Genomic DNA, 20,193 nt, shown 5'->3' on the forward strand with positions numbered 1-20,193 from the left:
ACTGCAGTTAATTCAACTGATTGTACAGATCCTGTGAACATGACGTAAAATGTTTCCTACAGAGAGAATCCAGCTATGGGAGAAAAAAGATTCAGATGCAGTCAAGTATATTCAAAGTTTGCTTTGGTTAATCTGTGCAAAATATTCTTCTTCAAATAGGATGGGAGTGATACTGCTGTGAAACACCCTCCCATCAAGTGATTTTGAGAGTTCTGAGTGGTTCGACTCTCTTTCAAACTGTGAAATCTGAGGCTAGATACAGCACTCTGCTTAGTCTTTGTCAGTGTTGAGTGGAAGAATTACTTTATTTGTCATTGTTTCTTTCATGCCTGGTTTCCAATCTCTTCTAAGCCACAAATCTTTTCCTTTCAGGAATGGTTGCCTAACCTGTACCCATGCTGCTGATTACTCTTACTGAAATTCAGCAATTGCAGCTTCTGAATTGTATCCTATTTTTCATACTACTGCTCATGTTTGCAATGATCACATAAAGCCTAAATACTCCAACAAACTTTTAAAATACTTCATCGGAAAACTTCATATTACGTTTAAATTCTGTACTTATATTCTTCTCCAGTGAAGTCGTAAGTGGAAGTGAAATAACCAACCCTACCACATTAACTTTTTACTTTGACATTAATCTATGGCTGTGTACTGAAAACAGAGCTCTCGAGCTGAATTTGTACCAGCCTTACATCCTTACGATATGTAAGAAATATGTCTGTACACTTTTCCAGATTAAATACTGGTCTTTGTGGAAGGAACAGATTCTCTGCTGTGAAAATCCACCTGTCATTTCCTTAACCAAATCTGTGAACTATCTTCCTCTCTTTTCTCTAGTCTTTGAAAATAAGCAGAGGCTTCCTGAAATGGCTAGATTTATTGACATACTGGGATATTTCTTTTCCTATGAGAAATTTTACATCCTGATAATTTTTGAGCTGATGGAATTTTTCTGCAAAGAACCCACCATTTTCCTCTTTAAAGCTCACCTCATTGCCAAGCCAACGTACTGTATTTCTACGAGGGGTCCCAATTCTTTGTGTATTCTCACAGATAAAATGCACAAGAATGTTTAAGAACCAACTCCAGAACCATTCTTGAATTTAAAGCTTAATTGGCATGAACAAAATTCAAAAGGAGCAGCACTTCATACCACTAAAAAAACAAATACATTATGCACTAAACCAGTGAAGTTTACAGTATCTTATAAAACCTAGAAGATATGTAGGCTAGCAAATCATTGGGTTTTTTCTGTGCATTGATTGAAAAGATACGCTGATCCATTCAGTGGTGAAAAAACTAAGTTCATAATTGAAGTACTTAATAGCTGATAGGCAGTAAATACTAGATAAGCACCAACAGCTGTTGGTTTGTGAACATTCCACTAAGGCTATGTGCTGTTCTTGCTTGAAAAGTGTTTCTATGGTAGTAATCTGAGTCCTGATAAGTATGGATTTACATCATTGTCACTTCTTCAATTTCAGTTTGATGGAGGATGCCCAATTCATCCTGCTGGACCTTCAGCATTCAGTGTAGAAATCGCAATATTAACATGTGAAGGTTGTTCCTTACCAGATGAACCTGAGTATGTGAAGTGCATTTAAACTATTGTTCCCACTAGGAAAGCAAACAAAATGTGTGTCATCCTCAGTAGAGTGGTTTGATTATTAATCCCTTAAATTCAGGAATCAGGCAGATATCAAGCAGATATCCGTTTGATTTTAGAGTTTAGTCTACAGTACAGCCCAGTAATTTTTTCTTAATTCTGCACCCAGTTAGAAGTTTAAGATATCTTCTTCTGGACTCAGATCTCATCACTGGCCTCTGTCTGATCTCAGTAATGCGCTCTACAGCTGCTTAGAATTTCACTGTTAGTGCCAGCATGCTGCATAGTTCATTTAATTCATAGCACGTGATGCCAGTGCTTCATAGCCGAAGCACAACAGGGTTTCCTGCGTGAAATGTAGGGTGTTGGATGTGAACTACAAAGCTTCTTAATCTTTGAGAGATCAACTTTTTCCTTCCCTGTGGAATACTGTCATAGCTGTAAGGAAGCAACAAATGTAAATGAGACAGTCACTTAAGTATTTCGGGAAGGATCCCTAGAGTCTGAAACTTACTCTTTCTTTTGATATGAAGTGACATAAATACATTCAGCTATCAGATGTTTCTTGTGAGACAAGAAAGAATGAGTGAAATGGGAGTGCGGAATGAAGTGATAGATTTTCATATGGTTTTTCAGTTTAAAATTTTTATTGTTATGGTTTAGCCCCACCTGGCCAAAATCGGCAGCTAAAGCTGTGCAGCTGAGCCTCCAAAATTCCCCCCATCAGCCGTGCAGGGAAAGGAGAGAGGGAAATGAGAGGAGAAAGACCTACGGGTTGGAAGCTAGAACTACAGCTTTAATGAAATTATAATGATAACAGTGAAAATAATTAGAAAGTAATAAAATATAAACAAATATGTGAGATTGCACCCTCACTCCACCTCTCAATGACTATATGTCACCACAAATGCTGCAAAGCAGACGCGAGGGAATGGGTCGATAGCTAGGAGGGAGCTGGACTCAGGAACTGAATTCAGGAACACACGGATCTGGGATCAGGAGCAACCAGGCAGACAACATCCTCACTGTTCATCGGCCATCGCAGAAGAGTACAAGACCCTTGTAGTCTTTCAAATTTATAACAATTATGACATATATGGGATGTAATACTCTGTCTGTCAGCTTAGAGTCACCTGCCCTATTAGCCCCTTCTCGCAGGTGTGGCTCTATCTCCGCCAGTTTGAGAATGGCCTTGGTTGACTATAAGCATTGGCCTTTCTGCATACCAATGCCGTGTGTTAGCACATTAGAGAAGAACACTGTCTCCAAAACGTGCAGTTAGTTTTCAGAGAAATGGTGTTACATACAGCAACTGAGTTAATCGCAAAACTGACTCTAATTTACCTCAGACTACAACATTATGGTTAGTTACCTTTGTTGACTCTGAGACATTCTAAGTGTTGATTATTTTGAGGGATAGAAAAAGCAGGCATTTTTTTTTTTAAATTAAAGTGAATAAATCAATGCTTGTATATACCTTTCAAATTAGAGTCAAAAGGTTGTTGTGAAAATTATGTGAGAGTAAGGATCTACCATCTCAAACAGAAAGTTATTTCAGATCTTGCTTAATAGATTGTTTCATGCACATATTGTGCAATTACTGATGCTGGCATGACTATTGGCATCTTATTTATTTGTGACAAACCTCTTTGAAGATCATGAGGATTAAATGGCACTGTTCACTTAAATCGACTTTAAAATATTGTGTATCTTTTAAAGCTTTTAAAGATACCTTGATGATAACAAAAGATTTTCATAGAACATAGATGTTCATAGAACATAGAATACTTCAGGTTGGAAGGGACGCTTACAGGTCATCTGATCTAACTCCTCTGCAGGAGCAGGGACATCATTAACTAGATTAGGTTACTCAGAACCCCATCCAACCTCACCTTGAATGTTTCCATGGACAGGACTTCCACTACCCCTTTAGGAAATCTCTTCCAGTGTTTCACCACCCTCATTGTAAAAAATGTCTTCCTTATATCCAGTCTAAATCTACCCCCCCCTTAGTTTAAGACAGTTACTTCTTGTCCTGTCACAATAGGCCTTGCTAAAAGACTGTCTTCATCTTTCCTATAGTCCTCCTTTAGGCATTGAAGGGCAGCTTGCTGTAAGGTCTCCCTGCAGCCTTCTTTTCTCCAGACTGAACAACCCCAACTCTCTCAGCCTTTCTTTGTAGGAGAGGTGCTCCAGCCTCTGGCTCTTTTTTGTAGATCTCCTCTGGACCCATCCCAACAGTTCCATGTCCTTCTTGTGCTGAGATTTGCACAGTCACACTGTGCGTAATCTGGTTATTTGATGATAGCAAAAATAAAGGGAATGGGCCTGGTCTTATGAATTTATTGCTTCTGTGGACAAAAAACTCACTGTCAGTGCTAACCATTTAAAGTGCAGCCTGGTTTATATATGTCAAATTTTGTAATCTGTTCCCAGTTCTGAATTTTGCAAACTAACATTGAGGCCAGTTAAATATTTTGACAACATTGGGTGCTTATGCTCAGCCCTTTCTGCCAGGACATTCATTTCAGTATGACTGTATAATTTTTTACTCAGTTTGTAGAGATAGTTATATTTTACTCCAGAACAAACAAAATATATATCTGTAGATTCAATCAAGTTATTGTCTCTCGTATCAATAGTTATGTCCTTTCTCTGCTTTAAAAAATGTTTTTGTTCATAATACAAGGGAAAAAATCTTCTCTGAGATTATTTAGCATTGATTTTGGTGAGAAATCTGATGCAGTTAGGAGTGGGAGTATTTAATTTATTTTATGCTCTCCCAGTAAAAGACTTTGTGGCTGAGAGAGGGAGATTTAGGTCTAAGAGAAAGTATCAAGGAGCATTTCCAATGTGTGTTGTAGACAGTAGGCTAGATTTGGGTAAGGTTTTTTGGGCTTTTTTTATTAAGTAGCAATTTCAGAATCAGGGAAATGTTGAAGTTAGCCAGACTGGTTTTATATTGCTATATTTCACTTTTAGTAAGAACTAAATCACGATGCACACTGTTAGTATCTAATCTGCATAAATTCAGTATAGTATCTTTCACCTTTTATTTCAGGATTTCCTATATAATACAGCATCTAATATTAAACTTGCATAGTGAAATTCTTCTGGATGTAAACCTAAAATACTGGTTATATTTCTTTCATAAACCTACCTTTATTCATGTTTTCTAAAATGCAGTCTGTTTCTTTGCTGTAATACCTCAGACTGAGGATTGTGAAATATGGCTTCCTCTAGATTAGCACCAGTCTCTGCAGATTCAATTGCAGAAGCTTAACTGTGACAAACACAGTAAGCTCCTGAAAACTAAGCAGCAGTCTTTTTCACAAGCTGATGCTAGCTTGGGGAATGAAAGAAAAAGTGCTGCTGTAATTTATGCCAGTAAGGCACAAAGATGGATTAAAGCCATGTTTGCTCCCCTCCTCCCATCCAGACTTGAGCCAACGTTCCTCTACTAGTCTGGAAAAACTGGCTCAGTATTAGGTCTCTCCTGCTAAGGCCATTGATTTACTTAACTACATTTTTTAAAAGTTGACAAAATACTTACTTGATTGTTACAATAGATAAATGAATGCCAGAGTTCTGTATTAGAAGCACATTGGAAAAAGGGATTTCTCTTCTGTTTGGCAAAAAATGTGTTTATTTGGGTTTTTTGCTACTAACATTTAATGGAAGAAAGGAAAAAAAAAGAAAACCTTCTGCTGTAAATCTCTTTTTTTTGCCTCTATTTTATCTCCACCTTCACTCCTCTAGTGCTAGACTGTGGTCAAACTTTGGTATGTAAATGCTAGCTGCTAGCCTACTGCTTCAGTCAGTAGTTTTATATTAACAAATTGTCCTTCTGCTGAAATTGTATATTTATTGCTTCTGGCTGTTCGGCATGCCTGAGAAACTCAGAGCATTTGAGGTGGGATTTTTGCTTGTTTATTTTTTGTTAATTTCTCTATGTCCAAGTTTATTTGGACTAGGCATCTGGGCCTGGAATCGACTACTGTTTGACTTAAATTCAGAGATGATCCATGCTTTACTTAAGGGATATCTAGTATTACATTTGCTGTCTGAAAATCTTAGATTTTATTTTCTGCCAGCAAACATAGTGGTGGATGAAGAAATAATCTTCTAAATCTTTACTAGTTTATTTAGGCTTCCTGCATATTTACACACCTTTTCAAGCACCACAATTCCATCTCATTCAGTGACATCTTGAAACAGTATGGGTTTGGACATATTCAGAATGGGGAGAGGAAGGGGCAAAACAGAAGGGAGGATGTCCAGAGATTGTTGAGGAAAAAGTGAGTATTTTTGTGCTAGAAATGCTCTCCTCTCCTTCCTCTCTCTCCAATTCTGTTCTCTAGTGATACAATGCTGCCTGGCTGTGTTAACCTGGAGAGGCTATTTGCTGACTTTTAGAATACCAGATATTGTACAAGCTATTGTCTAGACTGGAAGGATCATTGGTCAGTTCCGGTACGGTGTTTCCCATGTCCTTATAGTAAATGCTGTGTAAAGTTTTTCTGCACTGGTGCATTGTCTGGAACAACATCTGGAATTCGCATTATAGTCTTTCATACCAGTCTCTACCAGGAGCAGTTGTCTGTTTAAGGCACCCAGTTTCTTTCGTCAAACTTCTTATCATTTTTGTGAAGGGGACAAGGTTACAGTGCAAATATTCTATGTATGAATTGTTACTAAACACATGCAATATAAAAATAGGATAAATGATTTTTTTATCAAAAAGTAATTATTGCTTAAAATCATAAATTGCAGTGGTTTTACATATTTCTGATTCTGATACTAAGAGAACTAATAATGTTTTGCCCCAGTGCTTTAATTATCTTTTAATTTGGAAGAGCTTTTTCATAGTTAGGTTGATTTTCCCTTTCTCTTAGAACATTACGTGCGACTAAATCTTTCAAGGAAGAAAAAACGTATAGTACTATCTTGAACAATGGAGGGTACTCTATTACGTTAGTCTTCTCCAAAAATAGTTTGTTTTGTTGTTAGCTTTGCAAAAGCTGAAGTATCTTTTGGGATTTTTTTAACCTGGATATCCCATACTTCGTGAAACTATTAGTTTCTTATTACCTTTGCAGTGACTGTTTTGGGGCCAAACCTGAGCATATAGCATTCAAGTAGAACATCTCAAATAAGTGATGTTAGAAATACCTGCAGAATTTCTGTTCTGATAATTTTGTGCTAGAGGCCTCTACCAAGACAAAAGATAAACGATTTGTTCTTTGGCCTATAGAGGATCCACAACTTGCTGATTATGCTGAAGAGGCTAAACCAACTTCTTCATACTCCAGTAGTTGTAATACAATTTCAAAGGGCTAGTCAAAGTTAATAGATGTATACAGCCTGACTTTGTATAATACTTTTAAAGAGTATTTTTCTGAGTTTTGCTTGCTGAGAACTTGGGCGATTTTTGCTCTGTGCGAGAGCAGCAATCCTACTTTTCCTCCATTGTTAACATCCAAATGCTGGAATCTTGTTGGCTAATGGTACTCCATTCATCCAAAATGTAGAAAATACCACTTTCGGGTCTTGCAGAAATGAAATTAATCTCAGGAGGGTGCTGTGGGGTAGGGGTATTTCTAGCGATAGTGAAATTGAAGTCTTAAATTTCAGTCTAAATTAGCTAATATGGATGGAAACAGTATTACTTTGATGTAGAATTAAATACTTAACCTGTGAAGTTCTCTATAATGTCATAAATTATCTGTCTATAGCAGGTTTCTCAGTACTTTTCTAAGCATTTTTTTAATGTTAGAAACTGCACTGAATAACTAATGATTTGAATTTGGCTAGACCTGAACAGCTAATCTTATTTCTATTTTTAAATATCATGTCAGTAAATTTGCAAACAATAAAGTTTTATGTACTACCCTCCCAACAGAGTTGGCAGAATGTAGCTTTTGTCCATACCTGTTGTTCATTTACTGCAAATTTGAAATGCTGACATAGATGAGTACAAGATAATGGTCCATGCTCTCCACTGAAGTGGCAGAGGTACCAGAGGGCATGCTCTGTGGAATTACCTGTGCAAGGAAGGTTGAATGGGCAGCAGGTGAGCTGGTAACAACCAGCAGCTGTGTTGGTTTGATAAGCAAGTGTGGAATTAAGCAATGCAGCTTTGCACTTTTATTTAGTTAGTATAAAAATTGCTGCTGCGTGCAGTGCTTTTATACCTGGAGATCCAAGCTTCATCACTAGTGCAAAAACATCATGCTTCCTTGCTCTTGCCGAAATTCAAAATGATTCTGTTCACTGAATGCCACTTCAGTTTCTCACAAAGGGCAGTTCTAGAAGGGCCAGAGTTGTTGTGATATGGATTTGTGTTTATGCTACGCTTAACATTGCTGTGACCTGTCAGCAGCTGGCATATGGTTCAGATCCAGTGCATAGCTCATACATCTCAAAATCGGAGGGATTACTGTATATCATATCTTTTCTTACAAGTACCAACTAGAGTAGTTCAAAAGAACATGAACTGTAGCCTGAATAAACTGGTTGAGTCTGCCTGGAGAACACTTCGTAGCTGGGGTTTGTTCTTTGATGCATAGTTGGCAAATACTGTGTTGCCCACGCTAGACTATTGGACACACAGCTTAATTTTACTGTAATAGATCTTGAATGTTTTCTGATGTGCTGAAGTTTCTTTTTTAGCTTCATTTGCAGCAAACATTCTCCCACTTGTTATCTCATATAAAGTACAAACTGATCACCAAGGTAATGTATTAGTTGCCACGGCCTAAGGACCTGTAGGAGCTACTCTGCTAGTAATTGTCTTCTTTGTTGACCATTGCAAAAATTGTTAGCTGAGAATATCACTAGACCAGGAGAGTATCCACATACTTTTGAAATCCTGTACTGTCTCTGAAACCATCTTAAGTGTTCAGGTATTTCTGTCTAATGTTTCAAGACATTTCATTTTTAAAATAGAAAAGAGATGCATGGGATACAACAGTGGTTAAACTGTAGGATGCTGTCATCTGGCTGGGGTGAAAATCAGCCCTTTCCAGCAAGAAATCCATGCTAGGATAGCTGGTTCTGATTTGCAAAAATATTTTAACAGAAGAGGTTAATGAAATAATTTTGTGGTTACTTCTTAAAGTCAACAATTTGCACACCAAGATACTTTAAACCCAGAATCATCAGGTTTGGCAAGCTAATTTATGAAAACTAGTTTTAAGCAAAAATCTAAGTTGCAAAACCTTTTTTTCTTTTGAGTTTTGCGTAGTTTTCATCCTTTAAATTTTGAAGAAAAAGCATGTTTTTAATTTGATACATCTCAGTCATTTAAAATGAACTGTCAACAAGTGGTGATAAGCACAAGTTAGTAGGTTCCCGAAGACGAGAGGTGAAGAGATGAAGTTAGAGCTTTCAACACAGTGACTGCAGAAGCATGACTGGGCAGTCAAGTCCCCACTCAACCTAGGAGCACGTAGAAGGGAAGAGACCTATAAACCAAACAAAGAAAAGTTTCGTGCAACCTGTATTTGTGGAACTGCAGCCCTAACTCTGTCCTTGGAAAATTATGCAGGTGTAAACTTTTGTTGGAGGATCTTGAGTAAGATTACTCAATAATAATTCTTATAGAAATAATTATTAAATACTTCCCATGTTCCTTAAAAAAAGAAAACTATTTGAATTGGTTTTGGAATATAGAACGAAGCGTGATAGATAGTGTTTACATAGATGCAAAACAGGTCTACCTGTGAAGATGTGTGACTCACTAAAAATAAGCGTAAGTTCACATCAGGAAAATATTTTTTAAAATCTCCACCACATACTGTGTTTATTTTTCTGTGTGATGCTGCATCTGAAATTGATTCTGTGTGTATCAAAACGTTTCTTAATATTGGCTTGTTTTTAATCACAGCTGGGAACACCTCAGTGGAAAGCTATGAATAGGAGTCAGAGACTATGACTTCTTTGAGCTGCTGGAGAGAAGTAAACATTGCTTAGTCTGAGTCTGCTGCATCTCATTTGCAAACTACCTGGGACACAGTATGGCTTGACCCAAGAATTTGAGATGTATTTATTTTTAATTTTTATTAGTTGTTTATCCTGCAAGTGTGCTGCAGCATTCTTTCAAAACCTGAGTTGATAAAATGGCCAAGCGTGACTACACTTTTACATAAGCTCATACACTCTAAAACCACTTACCAAGGGATGACTCCATCTATTTAGGTCTGTGTTTTAATTCAGACTAGGAGAGTGTGATTTGGTTTGTGGTCTTAAAAAAAAAATAGTCAAATGCTCATCTTTAATAAGTTAAAAAGAATATGACAAATGCAGAAAGCATGTTAACTATAATAAATTACTTCAGTCCCTCCACTGTGAGACAATGTTTTTATAATTAAACTACAAATACGCAATCATGAGTCACTCTGATGGTACATTATGTTATTCTGAATTGTAGATATGACTAAAAAAAATAAGTAGTATATACAGGATTATAAACTATTGAAGTTTTATACACTGGAAACAATTCTTAAGTATTTCCATAGGAGAGCATAATATGCAGGCATGCTGACAATGCAGTACAATAAGAGATTTATGAAACCCACATGTCAAGAATCAGTTCTGATGAAAAGTCTCAATTTTTGTTTTTAAGGTTTTTCTAAAGCATTTGAACAGATCCTATGGAGTCTGTAGCTTTGAATTTTGTCTGGTTTCTTTAATAGTACTGTGTGGCAATCAGTAGTAACTGGGCTGGTTCTCCTTCCCTCTTTCCTCCCTCCCATTCTTTATTTATAGAGATTTGCACTACAGCTCTTTGAAAAAAATGGCAGTTGAAGACATCAGTGCTATAAAGATTGATATGCTTAGATCGGTTCAACGTAATTCTAATTAAGTTGTCCTATAAAAGACATTTTTGCAGTTGATTATTACAACGACCAAACATAAGTGGCAGTTTTGCCTGGGCATGTTTTTTCACACTGAGAAATCTTTTAATTCCTTTCTAAGTTTTTTTTTAATTGAACATATGAGCTTTATACTCATTCTCTTGATTCATAAGTAGCAGATTTACTACAACTTTGCGTTCAGAAGTCTTGCTCATGTGTCAGTAAAGATCAATAGGTTTACAAGTGGCCAACTTCTAGGCATTTTTGGTTTGATTTTCTTCTCTTTTCCTCCTCTCAGTAGAGTAAATAATTTATCTTTTTCTTTACGGTTTTGTTTGTCCACACTAAAACTTGTATTTTTCTGACAACTTCTGTATTAATTCTCACCTCAGTGACACCTGCTAACAAGGTCATACACTACTTTTCACTCGGGTTATCATAGAATCATTGAATAGTTTGGGTTGGAAGGGACATTTAAAGGTCATCTAGTCCAACCCTCCTGCAATGAGCAGGAACGTCTTCCAACTAGATCAGGTTGCTCAGAACCCCATCCATCCTCACTTTGAATGTTTCTAGGAATGGGGTATCTACCACCTCGCCAGGAAACCTGTTCCAGTGTCTCATCACCCTTGCCATAAAAAAGCTTTCTTCCTTATATCTGTCTGAATCTACCCTCTTGCAATTTAAAACCAGTACCCCTTGTCCTATCCAGTCCCTACTGGATGCAGAAAGAACAACAGTGACAGGGGACGAAGACAAGGCTGAGGTACTTACTGCCTTCTTTGCCTCAGTCTTTAATAGTAAGGGAAGTTGTTCCCCCTGTGTACAAACCCAGGAGTTAGAGGAGCAGAATGAGGCTCCCATGGTCCAAGAGGAGGCGGTTAGAGACTTGCTTGCCCAGCTAGACTCCCACAAGTGTGTCTTCACCCAAGAGTATTGAAGGAGCTGGCGGATGTCCTTTCCAAACCCCTTTCTATCATCTTCCAGCAGTCCTGGCTGACTGGGGAAGTTCCACTGGACTGGAGGCTGACTGATGTTGTGCCCATCTACAAGGAGGGTTGCAGGGAGGATCCAGGGAACTACAGGCCGGTCAGTCTGACCTTAGTGCCGGGGAAAGTCATGGAACAGGTAATCTTGAGTGCTGTCATGAAGCATGTGGAAGAGAACTGGGAGATCAGGCCCAGTCAACATGGGTTTACAAAAGGCAGGTCTCACCAAACTAACCTGATCGCCTTCTATGACAAAATGACTCAACTACTGGATGAGGGAAAGGCTGTGGATGTGGTCTTCTTGGACTTCAGTAAAGCCTTTGACACAGTTTCTCACAGCATTCTGCTTCAGAAACTGTCAGCCTCTGGCCTGGACAGGCGCACACTCCTGGGTTGAAAACTGGTTGGATGGCCGGGCCCAGAGTGTGGTGGTAAATGGAGTTAACTCCAGCTGGAGGCCAGTTACAAGTGGGGTTCCTCAGGGCTCGGTACTGGGTCCAGCCCTGTTCAATGTCTTTATCAATGACCTGAACGAAGGCATTGAGTGCACCCTTAGCAAGTTTGCAGATGACACTAAGCTGAGTGGAAGCATGGTTCTAATGGAGGGTGGGGAGGCTCTGCAAAGGGATCTGAACAAGCTGGACTGCTGGGCCAAGACCAATGGCATGAGGTTTAACAAGGCCAAATGGAGCGTGTCCAGAGAAGAGCAACGAAGCTGGTGAGGGGGCTGGAGAACAAGTCTTACGAGGAGCGGCCAAGAGAGCTGAGGTTGTTTAGCCTGGAGAAGAGGAGGCTGAGGGGAGACCTAATTGCTCTCTACAACTACCTGAAAGGAGGTTGTGGAGAGGAGGGAGCTGGCCTCTTCTCCCAAGTGACAGGGGACAGGACAAGAGGGGATGGCCTCAAGCTCTGCAAGAGAAGGTTCAGGCCGGACATCAGGAAAAAATTTTTCACGGAAGGGGTCATTGGGCACTGGAACAGGCCGCCCAGGGAGGTGTTTGAGTCACCTTTCCTGGAGGTGTTTAAGGGACGGGTTAATTTCTCTATGTCCAAGTTTATTTGGACTAGGCATCTGGGCCTGGAATCGAGGTGGTGAGGTGCTGAGGGGCATGGTTTAGGGATTGTTAGGAATGGTTGGACTCGATGAGCCAGTGGGTCCCTTCCAGCGTAGTGATTCTATGATTCCAGCAGGCCCGGCCTAAAAGTTTGTCCCCATCATTCTTGTAGGCCCCCTGAAAGTATGGAAGGGCCACAGTAAGTCTCCCCAGAGCCTTCTCTTCTTTGGGCTGAACAACTGCAACTTTCTCAGCCTTTCTTCACAGAGAAGGTGTTCCATCCCTCTCATCACTTTCACGGTCCTCCTCTGGATCTGCTCCAACAGCTCCATGTCTTTTCGTGCTGAGGACTCCAGAGCTGGTTGCAGTACTCCACGTGGAGTCTCATGAGAGCAGAGTAGAAGGGCAGAATTACCTCCCTTGACCTTTCTGGCCATGCTTCTTTTGATGTAACCGAGAATATGGTTGGCTTTCTGGACTATGAGAACACATTGCTGGCTCATGTCCAGCTTTTCATGCACCAGTACCCCCAGGTTCTTGTCTGGGCTGCAGGGCTTCATCCCCCAGCCTGCATTAATACCAGGCATTGCCTCAACTAAGGTGCAGGACCTTGCGTTTGACGTTGTTGAACCTCAACCTGAGGTTTACATTGGCTGACTTCTTGAGCTTATAATGGTAATGTTTTCGGGTTACTGGGAATTTGCTGATATGAGGAAATACCCAGTGGGGAGGAGATTTCTAATCGCTGGTAGAAAAAACATTGGACTAAGCAAACCATTAGTTTAGCCTAGTATTCAAAGAATTAAAAAGCAAGGTATGAAAAAATTTAAGGTGGAGCACAACATGTGGAGCCCTCCTTTCTTGACCTTCTTTGTACCTACTTCAAGCATTTTCCATGCAAGCTCTTCCCCCATTTGTAAAACCCTGACCGTGAAAGGAAGTCCTATGTGACTAGTAGGAAAACTTGAGAAACGCTTCTGGTGCTTGGGAAAATGATTCAGTACATTTGGGAAAGTATGTTAAATAGAGAAAGGCAAGTTCAGTACATGAAATAAAATCCAGCAGAGCAAGCTCTAGCTGTATTTTTCAAAATGGTTCTTCACAAGGATGGTTACCCTATAATACCAGGGTCTGCTAAAAAATGAAAACAAACAAACAAACAAAACCAAGAACAAATTAAAAAAAAAAACCAGCAAAATGTGGATCTTCTTTGCTCTGCACAAAAATAAGTCATGGCGCTAAAATCTTGCCAAGCATATCATAATTACAAATCATAACTTTCTGTTCTTTCACTGAGTTTGAGCTGTGTTTTATTTTTGTAGGATGTCTCATGTTCTTCAGTTTGAAGATAGAAGCAGAAAGGTGAAAGATGCAAGCATGCAGGATGAAGACACTTTTGAGATCTATGATCCACGGAATCCTGTAACTAAGAGGAGAAGAGAAGAAAGCAAGAAGATAATGAGAGAAAAAAAAGAAAGGAGATAAAAAGAATGTAAAGCTAGCCAGAGCTGCCTTGAAATGTGACTGCAATAAAGCACTGGCTCTTTTGTAAGCTCTAGTTCCTAAAAATATCACTGTACAAGTGTGAAAAGGAATTTCTCAAGAACCTGTTGTGCAGCTTTGAAGCAGAGCTGTCATTTGTTTCTTAAGTTGTGCAGTCAAGTTCTCTCCCCGAATTCATTATCCAGCCTCTTAAGTTTTATAGAGTGAATGTATTTAATAAAGCAGCAGACTTGAATTTTGTCTGTACTTTAGTTATGATAGTCATGATCATTTTTTAATCAACATATGGTAATCAGAAAGTTTTCAACATATTGAATGAGAATTTCTTTAAGTTAAGGTGAAATTAGAAGATATAAACCCCATCTGCAGGCTTTTAAGATTTTCATAAAGTGTAATTTTCCTGTTTTAGTTTTTGACAAGCTGTATAAACATTACAGCAGTAAACTGCCTGACTGAACCACTCTGTTGCAGAGTTAAGATGATGCACTGGCAGAACCCCTTATAATGGTCTCAGCTTTTTTGAAACAAAATAAGTTTAATTTGATAATTTGGTTATTTTCACCTTCTTTTGAAATACATATTCCAATGAAGATCCCAGCTTGGGGAAATAGGGGAGTGTTATTTCAGACTATGAATGTACTGTAGTGTTTGTTTAAATAATTCCAATACCAGAAACTTCTCTCTGGTAGAATTTTCCCTGTAAAGTACCTGGTAATGAAGATTGGTTTGTTAATTATTCCAGCATGGGAACTAAAAAAAAGTGATCAGTCCCATTAAAAAAATAACCCTGTTATTTTACCATATAAAAATGAACAGCACAAGTTTCGAGTTCATAGATTTTTCACAGTTTTTCTCCCTCCGGATGCTAACATTTTTACAGAAAAATTTGCTTCTTCCTTACAGCAGTTCTGATTCCACAGAAACACAATCTACCTATATGGGCAATAGCTAAAAAGGAGTGAGCACAAGTGAGCAAGGTCATTAAAAAGAACAACCAGAGGAGCATTTTTCTGATGTTGTTTTTAGAACAAGTTCAGTAAGGTATGGTGTCCTTATCAAGCTGCCACTGCCAAATTTCTTGATAGGGTCTGAGGTGTGAGATACATAAACCTGTGTTGGTGGGTTAATATGGCCCAAATGTCAGAGGTTAGATTAATACAGACTACCGCTTTAATGCGCGGTGCAACCTTTGAGATAAGAAGGCTTGGAGGTGTGATGTGAAATCCTGTATAAAACTGTCATTATCCTCCTCTTAGGCTGAGTGAATTATACTGTACCATGGTGTAAAGCAGTTACGAGGGATTACGTTCTTAAACATGGCCATTCACAAACTAGGGATTCAAAGATTTTTAATCATGAGATCATGTTCTGTCAGGCTACTATTGCCAAAATCAAGAATATCTAATGTCACATGCTGATATCTAGTCACTGGGGGTGGTGTGGAGAAAATTCTGAAACAGTCATTACAGGGAATGAGTGTATCAAACCCCAATCCTGGTGGGGATGGGAAGGAGAAGAGAGAGTGAATGTGAGTATGTGTGTGTTGGCAGAGGTCAGCATGGAGAAAGTGAGGGCTAAGGCTAGCAAGATACTTGAACAGCAATTCCAGGAGACAGCTACTGCCTCTGTCATAGAAAAATGTACTAATTAAATATTTTTCCCGTAAGGTAAAGTAGATTGCATGAGTCAATGAATGGGCAAGTTGATGAACACCCTGCTTATTTGAATCATTTTGACTACCTGTTGCAGCTTTGTGTGCCCTGTATTACCTAATTCGTGGTTTTAAGCACTAGAAAAGCATAGGGAGAAAAGCTTAAGTTGGAGTTTAGGGCTCTGCACAGTAGGTAGAAGTCTGGAAGGTTGTGCCTCGCATACAAGGGACTGATAATGTCACAAGAACAACAAAGTAATGATGCTGACATTTTCTTGATGAGTGAAGAGTGTATTGAAAATCAGTAAATATTTTTCCAGACATCATATACGTAATTAATGCTACACTTGAAACCAAATGCGTTGCCTGTTTAAGCTAACTCTAAAGTATTACACTCTGTGCTTTGTGCTAGGAGAGCACAAGGGCTGGCCCCATTGCAGGAGTGGTTACTCCAAGCAGGCATCTTTCCTAGGTCTAATGAATGTCACATCACATGTAACGGACATTTACTGCATTAAGCCCAGGTTCCCAGTAGTAAGCTGGCATGTGTTTTTTTTGGATACAACAGAGGAAAGCCTTTTGGTAAGGAAGTGAGGTTTGGTTTCAGGGTTTGTTTTTTTAAATGAGAGTTAGGACCAGCTTCCCTGGCAGTTTGCATTTTGCTTCGTGCCAAACCCATACATAAGGGTAAAGATATTTGGATTTAAATCCTTCAATTTTAATGTGATAGTGAATGGAAAATCCATTTTACCTTGATGCGAACGGCTAGAAGTGCCAGGTCCTGGATGTTTTGTGATGATATTTCAACTGCTTGTGTCTAAAATCAGTCCTATGCCACAGGGTATTGGCATGGAGCCCTGTGGAGGCAGAATTCGCCTTGAGGGAGCATCAATGAGAAAAGCTACAAATAAATGAATTCAAGTGGGTTCTGATTATCAGTTCTATGTGATATGAATGTTTCATAATACATATTTCCTGGTAACAGAGCTTCTAAATAGTGTTTTTAAAATTACAAGTGATTGTTACAAGTGATACTACTCTTCAGGGCAAATCAGCCTTGCAAAGTATTTCATAGCGTCAAATAAGCTTCTCTCAGAGTTCTCAGTTCACCTGCATTAGTGCCAATCAATATTTCTTCAAGAAAAGGAAAGAATCTGCCTTTATTTCTTCTCTAGGGAAAGAACAAAACCATGCTTGAAGGAAAGAAACCATACCTATGCAATAAATTTACCTTCCATTTTTAAGGAATGCAGTTTTAATAGGCATCCCTGCTCTTATTTTGTCTTTGTTCAACCCAGTGACAACTTTCCTAGCACTAAGGACTGATATACACTATACTACAAGAACATTAGAAATGTGTTCAAACTAGCAGACAAATTATCTCAGCTAATCAAGAATCACTTAGAAATGGGCTAGGGTGTCTACATTTTATTCATTTCAGTAAGGCAAAAGTAATTCTGCATTGCATTTAGAAGGTGTCTGCAGCAAAGTTAAGAAAAGGTGATGTCAGAAGCACACTCTCAAGTAACTGTGCTTAAACCCAACACCAAAGACTAAAAACCTTGAAGAAACAGTTTGAAATGATGACAGTTCTCTGAAACAAGTATTTCGTAGTGCCATGGCTAGCTCCTATACTACCAGTAGCAACCTTGCCTGTTTCCTATACTACTAGGCAAGCAGAAGCATCTTTTAACTCAAACTTATTTCATTCATTATCTGATGTTGCTATAGTTCCATGAAAAGCTGAATGGTGCAGGACTGCAGTGCTTTTTTATAGATTATCAAATACATGTGTTCAGTGACACCTTCTATTTTTCAATACTTAAAAGTAAGTAGGAAATGCAGTGTGGGCAGGTATCACCCTCTGCAAGAAGCAGAAGTCTTGTGTTAGTGGCTGAAAAAGAGAAAATCAGTTCTGTGGCTGTAGAAAGAATTTATTCTATGGTTGTGAATGTATATTTATGTATATTTCACTGAATATACTTCATTTAATCTTCTTATTAAGCATTTGCCATGTTCCACCTTTTTGGCTAGCACCTCAGCTATCTGTGAGATACGTAGGGAGCATAGTTTCTACATAGTTGTAACATACAGCTAGAAATATTTGTCTATGCACTACTAATAGAAAACCTGCATCTTGACGCTTACTTGTGAAATTTCCCTTCCTATAACATGCTCATTATGTGCACGGTTCACGTGGCGTGAAGACACATACCACAACACTGGTATCTAAATAATTACCTTGAAAAAGTTAGTGTTTAAAATTGCAGACTATGTTTCTCTTCCTCACCACCACTTGCTTTTTGATTACTCATTTCAATAAGCTAAAAGTGGTCTAAGTCCAAACTATTACTGAATTTTCAATTAGTTTACAAAAGTCAGAGCTACCTGTTTTTGTGGCAGCTAAATTGCAATTTCAATACATTAGCTTTTCTGCCAACACAGTGGGCTGGTATAGACAGTCTGTGAGACAGAGTCCTCCCAGTCATGCCTGCCTTCCACGTAACTTGCCTTTTCATTTGATTAGAGAGTATTTAACTTTGCTGAATGAAAAGAAAGAAGTGAGAGCAGGGGGCGTGAGGAGGGGAAGTCTTACATCTCTGTACATTCTGTGGCAAAGTCGAAATTTTTGTTTCTGCACTGGTTGGATCTCAAGTAGATAAGGTCCTCCTAGATTGCATCTTGTAACAAAGATCCTCAAGAAGAGCTTAAAGGATTGCCTCATGAATCCTGTCAGTGACGCCACAGCTAGTGTAATATTCTCTTCCTGCCTTGGAGATAAAATACCTTGAAGTACAACTGAAGCTCATTTATTTCACCAAACAACTAGTACACCTGAACTTCTAGGGGTGTAGTCTGCCAATGCCATGTTATGTAGCTTTCCCTGAGCTTCTCACTTGCAGCGTTAAGAGATTTGGGAAGAGGTTGTTCCCATACTGTAGAATGGTGTCTGAACACAAATGGTTAAAGTAACTGCCACCAATGTTGTCTGCTTTTGTCTTGAGGACCTCAAGTTTGCAAGAGACATAGTTACATTTTGAGAATATAAAATCTAGCCTCAGACAGAATGGATATCTCCAGCCTCTGCCTCATTCTGGCAGAGGCATGTGTGACTGTCATTACTTAAATGATGACAGACTTGGGCTGTTAGAAGATGAGAGGACTTGTATGTGTGTATTCTCCATGAAAGATGTAGGTATCTGCTTACATCTTTCACTATAGCAAAATGTGAGCTGTTACATAGTGGCTACACTTATAAAGTTCCTGCTGAAGTATAAACAGCACAGAGGATGTAAACTGAAAAGATGAGACCACATCTCCTGATGTCTCTTATCCTGGTGTAGAATGTTAGACCAACCACAAGTATCTACCAAATGTCACCAATAAATGCAGGAGGCTGGGCACATTGTATAGCCTGGGTGTACACAGGAAAAAAGATGACTCTGAAGTTCGTTGAGGAGGACTGGGACCACTGGTGGCAAGTATCCATCATTATGCTGAAATGCAATGTCCAGCTCCCTGCTTCTCCCCGCTGCTGAGCGTACATGTGAAGTCATTCAGGCTGCATTACTGCAGTGCCATTGCTGTTCCCGTGGCCTGCTCTCCAGCAGCTACATTACCCACATTTGGCTCAACAGTTAATTTACCTTCCTTCTCAGGCACCACCTGAGACCAAAAAGCCACCTGGTGAGAGCATGCTGGTGTCTATCAACCCTCATCCCATTTTTTCATGTAAATGATCATCCATTGATAACACAGTCCTGCCCTGCCAGTACCATAAGCTCACCATATTCTATTCAATGCCATAAAGTGATTCACTTTGAGTTATCCTGGTGGGACATGCCATATTCCAGCTTGCTGGTCCCAAGTTCCTCGTGTAGGCAGACAGAAACTTTATACCCACAGTGGAGGTCTCTGATCCATAACCTCTGGCCACAAAATCTGCAGGGCACCCAGGGCACATGGCACCTCACCTGTCAGTGGCCAACAGCCTGTACACTTCAGCTGCTGTCACAACAGAATAACTTTCTAAATTAATTTTCTCTTTCAGGGTGCTACAAAACAAATATTTGCTCCTCTCAACACGATTTCTCTTCCACTTCAGCATCTATTACTGATGGGATTTTCCGTTTCATTCTACACCTTTTTTTTCCTCTTAGAACACTCTCACATGACACAAGTTTCATTTGTAAGATACAGATTGGAATACTGTTTAAGAAGTTACTACACATCTGTGCTGGTCTTTCTAGTGTGCGTCTATCTCACACAGATATGTAAGAATTCCTTTTTGCCTATCCAGATTTCACCACCACATTCTTTCATCATCATACCTTCCCTGTCAGCCACTGCTACTGAAGGGCCAGAGGAAAGACTTGCACCCTCCTCCTTTCGAAAGGGATAGCTATTACATTTATAGCCAGGCTCTGCCTCACTGCCCACTCTATCTTTATATCTCCGTGTGCTTGGCTTCCCAGTGCAGAGCTGGAGAATCTGTACACCCTCAGAAAAGCCACACTTGAGCTGAAAC

General features: G+C 39.2%; 1 protein-coding gene across 1 annotated transcript in view; it reads left to right on the forward strand.

Annotated features, from left to right (window-relative positions):
* Positions 1-16,292, forward strand: part of CWC27 (CWC27 spliceosome associated cyclophilin) — a 117,595-nt gene extending 101,303 nt beyond the window's left edge. Inside the window, exon 14 of the mRNA XM_054055517.1 lies at positions 13,834-16,292. Coding sequence (XP_053911492.1) covers positions 13,834-13,996 — 163 coding nt within the window. The 3' untranslated portion in view covers positions 13,997-16,292. The remainder of the gene's footprint in view (positions 1-13,833) is intronic.
* Positions 16,293-20,193: the final 3,901 nt, after the last annotated feature.

The sequence above is a fragment of the Cuculus canorus genome, chromosome Z (genome assembly GCF_017976375.1).
Source record: "Cuculus canorus isolate bCucCan1 chromosome Z, bCucCan1.pri, whole genome shotgun sequence".
Classification (NCBI taxonomy): domain Eukaryota; kingdom Metazoa; phylum Chordata; class Aves; order Cuculiformes; family Cuculidae; genus Cuculus; species Cuculus canorus.